Consider the following 12,928-nt stretch of genomic DNA (forward strand, 5'->3'; position numbering starts at 1 on the left):
AAAAAGGGCCCAACCGCGTGGGGGGAGGCGCGGCACATGTCTATAAGTGTGCCACATGTGTCTCAATATTTTTTTTTTATATAAAAATATTTATTTGGCCATAAGTGAACTTGAGAATAAAGAGAAAAGCTTTGTCAAAAGATAAAAAAAATCCCTTTAAATCATTTTTTTTCTTCTAATGAACATCTTAATTGTTTCATTGTGTTTTTTATTTTTTTATATTTAATAAAATACAAAATCAGCCTTCATTTTACATTAAAATAACAAAAAAATTATTTTAAAAAATACAATATTACCACTTAATGCCGGTATTGAAAATTTTATTTTTAAAAATATTTTATTCTTTTCACTATGTTTTAAAATACCAAAAAACATACTTATTTCTAATTAATTTAATAATAACTGATGTACCATATATATATATATAAAAAAAAATCTTAATGCCTGAATAGTGACAATGAATGTGGATCTATAATATTTCTAAATCCACGTTTAACTTTTGCTAATTAACGTTAGATATATATGATCAAGAAGGTGAAATAATTGAGAAAATTTTGTGTATTTTGCCTATTAGCACCCAAGAGCAAATAAATAAATAAATAAATTGTAAAAAAACACTTGTAGAAAAAATATTAATGAAATGGCATATGTTCATAATTGTTTGCTATTCCCAAACAAAATAGTGAAAAAATCATAATTAAAAAACATAATATTTGATAAATTTCATGTTTATGAATAGGACATTTATGAAACCCTAAATTACTCTTAAATTAAAACTCTTAACAATATTATTTGTCAAACCCTAACTCACCAAAAAATAACCATGTAATCATTAAAATTTTCTCTGTGATCCCTCTCGAGAATCATTCTGAAATTTAATTCTTTGTTTCCCAACAATAATCTAGACAACATTTCAAACCAGTAAGAAGGCAAGGCTTTGCCAAAAAAATTTATGAACAGTGTTAATTTTAAAAAAAATAAAGGATATTGCTGTTGCATCGGACACAAAGCATTTCCCAGAAATCAGCAAAGAATTAGTGCATTGCGTGGGTGTCTCTACGACTGGTCTGCTCTTTCTGTAATACACCGAAATTGGGATAATGGTGAATTGATGAAAGTCCAATGACAGAATATCTTTTACTGATTTTTCAAAGTTCAAGATTCGATGATAAGGATGTAATTAAAAGAAATTAAAAAAATAAAAAGTTTTCAAGGAATCAAATTGAAAGAACAATCCGAAGATAAATTTCTGGGCAGATTCGAGATGATACCGACCTTCAGGGTGATGAGATTTGCTTCAGAGCATTTTCCTGCCTCTTATCTCATCTTTCTCCCCACCAAGATTAGAAGATTTGAATTCATGTAGAAGATTTGCAAAGGCAATCTGTGCTTGTCGACTTATATGGAATTTGAATTATCTTCTCCCTGAAACGAGGTCGTTTGATTCTCCATTTGACATTCTCTCTTAAACTGATCTTGCGTCGTTTTGGTGAGGAGAAATTAGGTTCTTCAGCTTCCATCTTTCCAGTTCTCTGGTCTCTCGAGAGAAATCAGGGCTAGCAAGAAGAAAAAATTAAGGATTTTGTTTTCTTCAAGCCCTAGGATCACTGCACCTTCGTGTGATGATCTTAGTCCATTATAAAAAGTTAATTTTTAAAATATTTTTAATCATCACATTAAAATATTAAACAAATTAATTGAAAACAAAAAAAATTACTTTTTTTTCAGAAATACATTTGTACCGGGAAACAAACAGTGCCTTAGTATTACAAACTCCTGCCATGGTTGTGTTGGGATATCAGGAAAGTACACGGACCAGGTATTCGCCGAAGACGGTAATGTAATGCTTGAAACCAAACATTGGTTTTCACAAATATTGTCTGCTGAATCAAAAAAAGACGGAAAAAAATCAACTGCCCCATCCATGACCTAGCCCATATGCATCCATGTAACCAGCTCCATGAGTCTGAGCATGACCATGACCATCATGATGGCCGTGACCACCATGGCCGTGATGATGGTGATGGTGGTGATGACCATCCTTTGCCTCGTCAAGCATTTTCTGTATATGCTCCGGAATAGGTTCTTCTTCAACTCGCCTAACTGATTTTGGCAAGGAGGAAACAAATTTGACAATATTCTCAGCTAGCTCATCAGCAGCATTTTCCTGAGATCACCAAAACAAAATGAAAACTAGACTTAGAATACAAGGAATTCATCACTAACCCTGGTGATGGTAAAAAGATCAGCAGAAACTCATCGTATAATTTCATGAATCATGTTCCTTATCAAATTCTATTTTTAAGTATAGCGCTAAGCATCTATGGAAAGATTAGGGTGTCTCTTCTAACAATCATCATATGTTAAGGTTTATTTTGGCTGTTGAAATATCTGGGGACAAATTCACTATTTGCAATCAGCTCATCTAATTGGGAGGACAGTTTCAAGAAGGCAGATAAATCCCTGTTAAGTAACCAATTAGGGATGAGATGATTCAAGAAGAACAGATAAGTAACATCTAGAACCTGAAATCTAATCATCACGACAATTATTCTCCAGTTCTATTTGGTTGGTGATGCAGTCTGTTTATGAAGAAGTAGTAGGAAGAAGTCATTGTTCATCGAAGTCAGCTCCAAACCAATCTTATACATCAATCAGTAGTCCGTAGTACAAACTAAATGCAGGCATCTCTAGAAACTACCAGCAATGCTCAACTACACTCTACTTCAACCTAAATGGTTTATTATCCGTAGTACAAAAGAAATGCAAGATTTCAAATGGTTTATTACTTTGAAATCCTAAACTTGTTTTGTTAATTTTTATGAATGCGGTACAGGAAAACCCAAGCAGAAACCTTTGTTGATGCACCCACACCACTGTTGGCTTGCTGCTCTAGGCGACGGGATTGTTTGAAGTCATTATCGAGCAAGACTCTTTTGTGGAATCAGAGTCAGTTGTTGCAAAGCTCTTTGATAGAAAGGATGATGATACTGTCTAAAATAGGATAGGGCAAGGCAACTGCTTCAAATCTTCCCACAGATGGAGGAAGAGAGCCGGGGGCATGTGCAGAACAGGAGGCCACCATTCATATAAGAAGTATAAGATGGTCCACATTATACAACAAATCTTGGGATTGAATCTTCAATATCAAATTTAAGAGCAGCAAGACAAGCTAGTGAGAAGGAATTACATGAAAATTGAAATAATTAGGTAAATCACAGGAGAGAAAGAGAGAGAAGTTAAGGGGGGTGGCGGTTGAAACAAAAATAAAAGGGAAAAGGTGTCTTAGGGTTTAGTTCAGTTTCTATTTATACCCCTTGTATTTTTAGTTGGGTCAAATTTGGTTGAACCAGTTCACTAGGTTTTAGCTTTGTGAAACAGAAACTGAACCGGACTGGGTGATTTTTTTGTTTCTAAATTGGTTTCTTTGGTTTTTTCTCCCAGTTCGGTTTTTTCAGTTGTTTTTTTATCAGTTTTTTCAGACACGCCTATGTGTGTTTGAGATCTGTCAAGCTATACAATGTCTACAATCAAGCAAGTATAGAGATTAAAATGTGAAGATTTAACCTATGTCACTAAGTGAAATACTTATTAAAAGCAACTAGGCTCATATCATTCCCTCCATTACATGCATTTCTCCATACAAGAGAGTTACATTATGTTCTCTCTTCGTCACATGATAGGTTCAAGGTGTCTGGTAGAAAAGGAACAAAAACGAGTTAAAAGCAGGTTTAAAACAACGAAAGGAAAATTGAGAAGATGGGTAAAGGAGGCTTTGGTTTATTTGCGACTTCCTCTTATTAATCAAAACATTAAATGGGCATGCAGACACCCAGATAAATTCTAATTCCTCAGCAAATAATACGAATTAACAAACAGAGCCATTACAAAAGCCAAGATCAAGCCCAATTCTTTCACTGAAAAGACTAGGTAAATCTTATAGAAAAGCTAACACTTTTTATGAAACTCTTTTCGAAGACCTGTGAGGTTATGTTTTTTGGAAATTTTGTTGTGAGAACATCCAGAATTTGCAACCAGTTCATTGGAATGGGAGGACAGTTTTGACAAAGCAGACAATTTGCTCTTTTCATCAATTGGGGACGAGTTAAGAGGAACAAATATAAATAACATCTAGAAAATGGATCAAATCATCCAAACAATCTTTCCTAGTTCTATCTGGTTAGAACCAGGACCATGTTTGAGAAACATAGGCAAGCAGTCATTTTTCATTGACGGTGGCTCCAAACATGCTGTATATGTCAATCCGTAGTTCAATAATTCGGACCTAATTGTAGGGAACTCTAATATCCAACATAGTCCAGCAACCAAAGTCTCCACTAACCCCAACTTCAACCTATACTAAATGGTTACATATGATTCGATAATGGGTTTTACCTTATGCACATTGTTAAATACCGTTCATTCTAGTTATCTGTCAGACCAATCAAGACCCAAGATCAGCCATTGGTCTATGCGTTCATATAGAACCATTTTCACCAAGCATGATGCGAAATCCAAAAACATCCATTGTAAACTAAAATTTAAAATTCATACTCTCACAAATCACCATGCACAGTTAAAAACATACAATACAGCACAGTAAGAATTCTCACCTGAGGCCAGCGCCCACCAGTGTGTGTGACAAATTTAGCCTGTGGAAGCGCATCCGCTACCTTACGTCCTTCCTCGCTCCATTCTTTTGACCAACCACTACACCAAACAACCTGCATTGGGATTCCCTTTACCCCATCCAAACCACCCCATTCTGCAATATCAAAACTTGAATTCAATTTCTTGCCTGTAGCCACAACAGCTCTCCTCCCATCCCTCCCATTCAACATCATTCTATGTGCCGCCACATCCAAACCACCAATCCCCCTTGAGCAACACATTCTAATCAACCATTCGTACACAAAATTAACGCCTAAAACAACCTCTCTGACTACTGGCACTTCCAAAACACACAAAGGCAAAGCCGGCCTCAACCCTGTATCAACCAGAGTCACACTCCTAATCGATTCTGAATTCTTCAAAACCCAATTCGCCACCATTCCTAAACTCGAATCGTGCAAAACCAAATGCACAGGAGCTAACCCCAAGGTCTCAATCACTTGGCCTAAAACCAAGCCCATCTCTTCACTACCCAATACAATAGGCTTAACAACACTCCTTTTTTCACTATAATGAGACACAATCTCCTCATACGGAATCTGTCCAGTTTCAACCATGTTATCAAAAGCCCAAAAAATACCCTTTTCTTTAATCAGTGCATAGGCATCCTTAAACCTCTCGAAAAATCCATTTCCTCTCTCTTCACTAGCTTCCATAAACTTATCAGAAAACCCATTTCCAGGTAAATCAAACACAACCCCATGAACCCCTTTTGAACCCAAAAGGTCTAAAACTTTCCTAAAAGAAAATGAACTTAGACCCAACCCATGAACAATCACAACTTTTTCACTCACAAAATCTCTTTTACCACTCTCTAACACAAAAACCTCACTTGATGGCTGGTTTTGAGCCAGTTGGACTTTAATTGTACGCCCCTTTGAGTAGTGTTGGCGTAGTGGAGTGGAGAGGGAAAGGAAGAAACTTTTGGGGTCTGGATTTGAATAGAGAGAGGACAAACCAATAGCTAAAAAAGTGACAAGTGAGACTGAGACAGTGAAATAGAACCAGAAAACAAAAGGGTTGTTCTGTGTCCGTGTCTGTGCTTGTGTTTGTGGTTTAGTTTGTGTCATTGGCTTTGGTTTTGGCTTTCGTTTTGGATCTTTAGAAGGTGAAGTTGGTTCCTCTGTTGGTTCTCGGTCATTTTGAGGTTGTATTTCTGGTTCCTCTGTGATTATGGCCATTGTTAATGTTAAGAGACAAGAAGAGATCTATCGATCGAGAACTACAAATTACACTACAAAAGTAGAGAAAGGAAGGAATTTCGAGGAAGTTATCGAAATTTAAAAAAAAGTTAAACTTACATTCCAGTCTCCTATATATGGTAGATATTTCAAATTAACCATCAAACTAAATTTTCTTGTAATTGTACCATTCAATTATTATTATTCCACCAATATAATCTTTTGATTGGCTTGAAAAAGGATAATGGAATATCTTAATTTTCATCCCCTAATTTATATTATGTAAAATTTTTTATTTATAATACAATTTTCCATGCCAAAGTATATATTTAAAGAAAAAAATTCATTAGAAAAATAAATAAAAATACAATTTGGATATTATAAACGCAACTTAGTATCTTTCTATTTTCATTAGAAAAATCACTAGGATTAACTTTAAAAAGTATTACTAGTAGAACAAAAAAAATATCTTATTTGAATTATAATATAATTTTCTTTTTTTTTCTTGAAGAATAGATATTGAATTGATTGATACTTTATAGTATATTTATTTTAATGATTAAGATATTCCTAATAAAAACCAAGATTAAATCTTTTATTTCAAATTTTGAACAAATCATTTATACATAAACAGTGTGTTTTTGTGTGTATAAGAAAAATTTTGCTTCCAATTAGTCTTCTTTTGACTTAAAAGAACATGAAAATAAACCAATTCAGTTAACTTTTCCAAACGGAACATAAAAGAGGGACCACAATGCCAAAATAGTAATCATTAAGTAGCATAATTGAAAGAATCTACAGTTTCAGACAAAAAATCCTAAACAGGGTGTCGTTTATGAGGTGTCATCATGAATTTCTGCAAGAAATGAAAAAAGGAGTGAACTTTATTGCCCTTTACACTAAAAAAGACCTTATCTTTCCCTTCCATTTCTCTCTGTGAGTTTTTCTAACATGCACTCAATCCCATCACCAGCAGTGATGCATCCTCTTTCTCTCTCAGCTTCTTCTCGCTTTCTCTCTCAAAAACTTTTAATTCCAAGTTCCTTTTTTTCAAATTTCAAAACAACCCACCGAAGATTTCACACAAATTTCACTAAAGTCCCTATCATTATCAGAAATTGCACTAGCCCTCCAGTCTATGCAAAACCATCTTCACAGATTAGACGGAGCCGTGCAAAAAAGTGGGAACCGGACGAGAAGCTTCAAGCTCTACGTGAGTTGTTCTCTAAGCCTGGGATTGGAATTGATGCTTATATTATACCTTCTCAGGATGCTCACCAAGTAAGGCTTTTTTGGCTAAACTTTTATTTGGGTTTCTGTTTTTGGTGTATTTTTTGTTAAAATTCAACTGGGTTTTGGATTTTTTTATGCATCTGTATTGGTGTTTGAATGTTATAGTGATTTGAAGTTGTAGGGGTGCATGCTGGGAATTTATGATATGCAGCTAAAGTATATTTTTCTTGGTGTATTTTTGTTTGAAGTTAAATGGGTTGTTTTGTTTTTTACTATCGTATTGAAAAAATGGTGTTTTCCGGTGTTTTTAGTAGTAAAATTTGGAGTTTTTATGAAATGGAATTATGCTCTTTGTGTTAATTTGTTGAATTGTAATAGTTCAGCTTATTAATCACTCTAGTGTTAGCTAATTTTGTGTTTTTTGAATGTTATTACTTATTAATGAATTATTGATACTAGAGCATCTGCATTTGCTGGATATGCTTTAGGATTGTCCGGCTTATGCATTACTACGATATTACTGGGGCTTTGTAATTTCTTCTAATTAGCCTTTCCCATTGTGGTTGCTAGAGTGAATTCATTGCTGAATGTTATATGCGGAGGACGTATATATCAGGGTTCACTGGTAGTGCCGGCACTGCTGTTGTCACAAAGGAGAAAGCAGCACTTTGGACTGATGGTCGATATTTTCTCCAGGTTTGAAAGAATAGTTTATTTTTAATTAAAGTGGAGTTTGTGGTTCCAACTGGAGATGAAATGGTATTTTTAATTTTTCTTTTCCTATAATGATTAGGCTGAGAAGCAATTGAATTCTAATTGGATTCTCATGCGGGCTGGTAATCCTGGAGTCCCGACAACAAGTGAATGGCTTAATGATGTTTTGGCTCCTGGGGCCAAAGTTGGTGTTGATCCTGTGAGCAATTTCTCAACCTGCTCCAATTGAATTCCCCTAGTTTCCTGCTCTTATGTTTCTGGTGTAAATTTATGTTGAAGTTCTGGTATTCATTACTTGATCATCATTCATTGTTTTTTAGCACATGCTGAATCATTTTCTGTTTCTGCATGCGAGCATGTGCAGATTTTGCTTGCAAACTTTTTTCCTTCTATTAGAATAATTTGCTTTCCAAATGTTAATTGTTCTAATCATTCCTTCAACTCAATTTCTGTGTCTATAACCATCAGTTCAGGTATGATATCCATTAACTCTATCATTCTTCAACCTTGACAATGTATGATGCCATGTCTTTGACTTTGTGAAGGGAGCAGTTTCTTTTCTCTTTTGATGCCGCCGAGGAATTGAAAGAAGCTATAGCTAAGAAAAATCACAAATTGGTTTACTTGTACAATCCAAATCTCGTGGATGAAATATGGAAGGGATCAAGGCCAATGCCTCCAAACAAACCAATAAGAATACATGAATTAAAATATGCTGGTGTAGATGTTGCATCAAAGTTGTCTTTCCTAAGGTCCGAGCTCCTTGATACTTGTTCATCTGCAATCATTGTCTCCATGCTTGATGAAATTGCCTGGTTGCTGAATTTGGTAATTGCCTCTGCCCCTTCTTTTTTGAACACATTCTCTTAGACATTGCAGCAGTAGAGGTGCTTGCAAACCTTATCTTTACATTACTGTAATCTTTGCTACTTCAAAACTAATCTAAAATAATGTCAGTGCTATTGTATTCTGGAATTTTTATTGATTTGTCAAACTTACACAAAGCAATAATTCAGTTTTAAGTTAGTCGTTCAATTATACTTCCTACTTCTGTACTTATTATTTGACTTATTTCTAAATGATGATCTGTGTATCTATTTATTCTGCAGAGAGGAGGCGATGTTCCTCATTCACCTGTTATGTATGCATACTTAATCGTAGAGGTTGATGGAGCCAAATTATTTGTGGATAACTCTAAAGTCACGCCAGAAGTGTTGAATCATCTGAAGAATGCAGGTGTTGAATTGAAGCCATATGACACCATCCTTTCTGAGATAGAAAGGTAAATGCTATAGCTTTTTTCTTTCCAGCAGCACTGGAAACATTCCATGTATTATTGCTGGATATTATTAGGTAGAAGTTACTCTCTATGTTCATGCTTAAAGAAGCTTGTTTCTATTGATGAATGGACAGTGTCTGTGAGACAAAATGAAGTGTGCCATGTTTCATAATATGTACATAGATGCCTATACAGATGTGTACCATAGTCTAGAATGTGTGATTTAGTCTCTGGCACTGGACATGGAGTTACTTCTTCTTGTATATGCTGGCAGGCTTATTATGTGACCATACTCTGAAATATGCATTTTCTCTCTCTTTCAGTTTGGCTGCAAAAGGGGCTGAACTTTGGTTTGATACATCTTCAGTTAATGCTGCTATAGTCAACACATACAAGTCTGCCTGTGATAGGCATTTTGAAATCCATGCAAGTGATCGTAAAGGTAACTTACATAATGGTTCCAATGATCAATCTTGGGGACCTTCTGGAGTTTACAGGGCGTCACCCATCTCTCTGGCAAAAGCTATGAAAAATTCTGCTGAGCTAGAAGGCATGCACAATTCTCACTTAAGGTACTTCTGTCATTGGAACCTATTTTGTGTTCATGATTGTGAAAGCTGCATTGTATGTTATTGTCTGTCCAACACTTGAATGTTGTGTTAATTGAATTCCAGGGTTGGGTATTCTGCACAAATTAGCATGCCTTAAAAACTGAGATTGAAAATAGTGTTATTCATCAAAGGTCAAATTTTCCGAGCAGTTTTATATGCAATTGCATGAAGTCAAAGCTTCTGTCTTTTCTGCATCTACATTTGATTCTCTCTCCTTCTTGGGAGATTTGATTCTCTCTCCTCCTTGGGAGAACTTTCAATAAAATTATCTTGAAAAATGAAGCCCTGTCCATATGTGTCGTTAGTATACACAATCTTAAATGTGTGGAATAAAATTTTATGGTTTGTTAACCTTGAGAATTTTTTGTATCTCGTTATGTCTGTTGTTATCATGCCAAATTTGTGGAATTCTTAGTGAGAATGATATCATGCTTTGGATGAAATTTTCTAGAAAAGATAGTAAGCGAGCACAGGATAATGGTTCTTTAAGGATGAAAAGCATCTGCATCTTCAGTTCTATACCTGTTTGTATAATTATTACTTGCCAAAAAATAATAGCTAATGATGTTTACAACACATGCTCATTGTGATACTTAACATGCAGGGATGCAGCTGCTCTAGCAGAGTTTTGGCTCTGGCTGGAAGAGGAAATTGACAAAGATGTGAAACTAACAGAGGTAGATGTCGCAGACAAACTTCTTGAATTCCGTTCAAAACAGGCTGGTTTCATTGATACTAGCTTTGATACAATAAGTGGTATATTATCTTTTTTGAAACTCGTAACACATTGAACAGGATCATTGTTATAATTTGTTTCATTATTAGGATGATCTGATCTTGCAGGTTCTGGAGCAAATGGTGCTATCATACACTACAAACCTGAACCAGAGAGTTGTAGTGTTGTGGATCCAAAAAAGCTCTTTTTATTAGATAGTGGAGCTCAATATGTTGATGGAACAACTGACATAACAAGGACAGTTCACTTTGGGGAACCTACTGCACGAGAAAAGGAATGCTTCACTCGGGTTTTGCAGGTGCTGGATCTTTTTTGGTCTAATTCATATATAGCACATCCCCAGGGTCGTACCATATAAAGGGGTGTTGCGGGGAATAGATAATTTGGCATCATAGGTTACAAAATTATTATTTAGACTGATAAGATTTATGCCATAAAATCCGCCCTCCCTTCCTCTGAAGCATACCACTTTGGATACATTTGCCTCTACGATTTATGTACAATGAATATGTTTGGTTTTTCTTACTTTTTTTATGGAAAAATTTGATATCTTCTAATGAACTATTGGAACAATTTGATATCTTCTAATGAACTATGAGATTTCAGGGTCATATAGCTCTGGATCAGGCAGTATTCCCTGAAAATACCCCTGGTTTTGTATTGGATGCATTTGCCCGTTCATCTCTTTGGAAGATAGGGCTTGATTACCGGCATGGTACTTGTACTGCCAATTTGTAACTGGACTGAATTTTGTGAAGGGATACATTTCTGACTTGATTTGAGGAGGAGGAATAAAGTTTTAATTCACATGCTCCTTCCTCCTTCAATCTGTTAGGTACTGGGCATGGTGTGGGAGCAGCATTAAATGTTCATGAAGGTCCTCAAAGTATTAGCTTTCGATATGGAAATACGACTCCCTTGCAGAAAGGAATGATAGTAAGCAATGAACCAGGGTACTATGAAGATCATGCTTTTGGCATTCGAATTGAGGTACTATAATAATCCAGCTACATCTCCTTGGATTAGAAAATCTACCGTAGCTACAACATCACTTGATTGTTTAACTCTAATAATGAGTTTGTCCGTTTCATTTGAAACTTGCATCTATTCTTGGTTGGGGCCTTAATGCTATTTTTTTCTCAAGGATCATGCACCATAAATACAGTGATAGAAAAGAGAGAATCTGTACTGTAATACTAATAGATGCAGAACAACCACATTATTAATGTAGTTTGAAGGAAGCATGGTTTCTCTGTCATTGACACTCTGGGGAATTCTGTATACCTGATAGTCATACTTTCTCAATATTTTATTTACTGTAAACCTTGAGTTGGTGGTTGGGAAATTTGTTTGAATTCTCTTTTTTTTCTTGTCATGATTGGATGGGCAGTAGGCTTATTGCTTTGTAGAAATGTCCAGTGCTTGGTAGACACACAAAGTGTAGGGGGACTCATGCAGCCAGCCCTAGAGTTGTATATTCTATTAGCTTAGTTGAGCATATGCCTTAGCACACTCCATATACCCCTGTGAACTTTCATGCCCCATGCAAACACACTTGGACATATGTACTCTGCTTGGCTTGTTTGTACAACTATTTGGATATTGTTGATGGTACAGTTGATATTTGTTGCCTTTGTCCACTGTTCTGCTTAATGGTTGATATATAACATCTTCCTCATTATTCATGCATTTTCTTGTGTTTGATCTTGGTTCTCTTCTTGCAGAATCTCCTTTGTGTTAAACAGGTTGACACCCCAAACTGCTATGGAGGAATAGAGTATTTGGGGTTTGAAAAACTCACTTACGTCCCCATCCAGGTATGCTAGTGATCACCTGGTAAAGTTTAACATGCAAATTGTGAAGTTGTCAAAGAGACGAAAGTATTGAATTTTCCTTTGTATGCACCACAACAGAGAAATTGAACCGCTGCCGGAACTTAAGTTGAAGTGAGAATATAACCTTAGGTTGCTAGAATAGTTGATTTTATTTGATATCTTACTTTGATCTCTCGTCTTGATTTTTTTTTGTTTTTTTGTAGCATTTATCTCTTCTTGAATTTTGTGTTTTGGATACACTCGATCCCTAGATTTATTTTTTACGAAGCGGTAATTATATTCCAGTTCTTGCTTGTCACGAACTTCTGTCACTGGTCATTGCAGACTAAGTTAGTAGACTTGTCCTTGCTCACTGTTGCGGAGGTTGATTGGCTCAATAATTATCACGCGCAAGTTTGGGAAAAGGCAAGTACACATTGACCAATATTGTAAACAGTCGTATGCTTCTATTGTAGTTACAATTTACTTGCACATAACTGATTGTATCATAAGAGAAATGGAGAAGAAAGAAAAGCATTGATGTTTCTTTATTTGTAACTTAGAAGTTGGTCTATGAATTTGTTGACAATGTTTTAGTTCAATTCGTGCTTCTCATCAACGAGGCTGAAACCTGAATAGCTTTTGGGCACAATCCATGCCACCAATCACCCCCCCCCCCCCACCTCCCC

At 35.6% G+C, this 12,928-nt stretch overlaps 2 protein-coding genes across 3 annotated transcripts in view; one reads left to right on the forward strand and one right to left on the reverse strand.

Moving 5' to 3' along the window:
- Window positions 1–1,712: 1,712 nt before the first annotated feature.
- Window positions 1,713–5,924, reverse strand: AXR4 (alpha/beta-Hydrolases superfamily protein). Its single transcript, XM_011025321.1, has 2 exons — window positions 4,614–5,924; window positions 1,713–2,167 (listed from the first exon to the last, which is right to left on the reverse strand). The coding sequence occupies exons 1-2, from the start codon at window positions 5,850–5,852 to the stop codon at window positions 1,910–1,912; spliced, it is 1,497 nt and encodes a 498-aa protein (XP_011023623.1). The 5' UTR covers window positions 5,853–5,924; the 3' UTR covers window positions 1,713–1,909.
- A 772-nt stretch (window positions 5,925–6,696) lies between these two features.
- The window catches only part of LOC105125041 (Metallopeptidase M24 family protein), a 6,602-nt gene continuing 370 nt past the window's right edge, over window positions 6,697–12,928 (forward strand). The window contains exons 1-13 of one of the 2 annotated variants that reach the window (XR_842172.1): window positions 6,697–7,133; window positions 7,656–7,781; window positions 7,879–7,998; window positions 8,352–8,627; window positions 8,909–9,081; window positions 9,402–9,650; window positions 10,294–10,445; window positions 10,533–10,723; window positions 11,032–11,140; window positions 11,261–11,415; window positions 12,150–12,242; window positions 12,585–12,735; window positions 12,783–12,910. Coding sequence is in view for 1 of the 2 variants with exons in the window: in XM_011025322.1 (XP_011023624.1) it covers window positions 6,804–7,133; window positions 7,656–7,781; window positions 7,879–7,998; window positions 8,352–8,627; window positions 8,909–9,081; window positions 9,402–9,650; window positions 10,294–10,445; window positions 10,533–10,723; window positions 11,032–11,140; window positions 11,261–11,415; window positions 12,150–12,242; window positions 12,585–12,665 (2,055 nt within the window). In the remaining variant the exon portion in view is untranslated. Of the gene's footprint in view, window positions 7,134–7,655; window positions 7,782–7,878; window positions 7,999–8,351; window positions 8,628–8,908; window positions 9,082–9,401; window positions 9,651–10,293; window positions 10,446–10,532; window positions 10,724–11,031; window positions 11,141–11,260; window positions 11,416–12,149; window positions 12,243–12,584; window positions 12,736–12,782; window positions 12,911–12,928 lie in introns of those variants that run through there. The other variant, XM_011025322.1, reaches the window with a different exon arrangement.

The sequence above is a fragment of the Populus euphratica genome, unplaced genomic scaffold, assembly GCF_000495115.2.
Source record: "Populus euphratica unplaced genomic scaffold, PopEup_1.0 scaffold28.1, whole genome shotgun sequence".
Classification (NCBI taxonomy): domain Eukaryota; kingdom Viridiplantae; phylum Streptophyta; class Magnoliopsida; order Malpighiales; family Salicaceae; genus Populus; species Populus euphratica.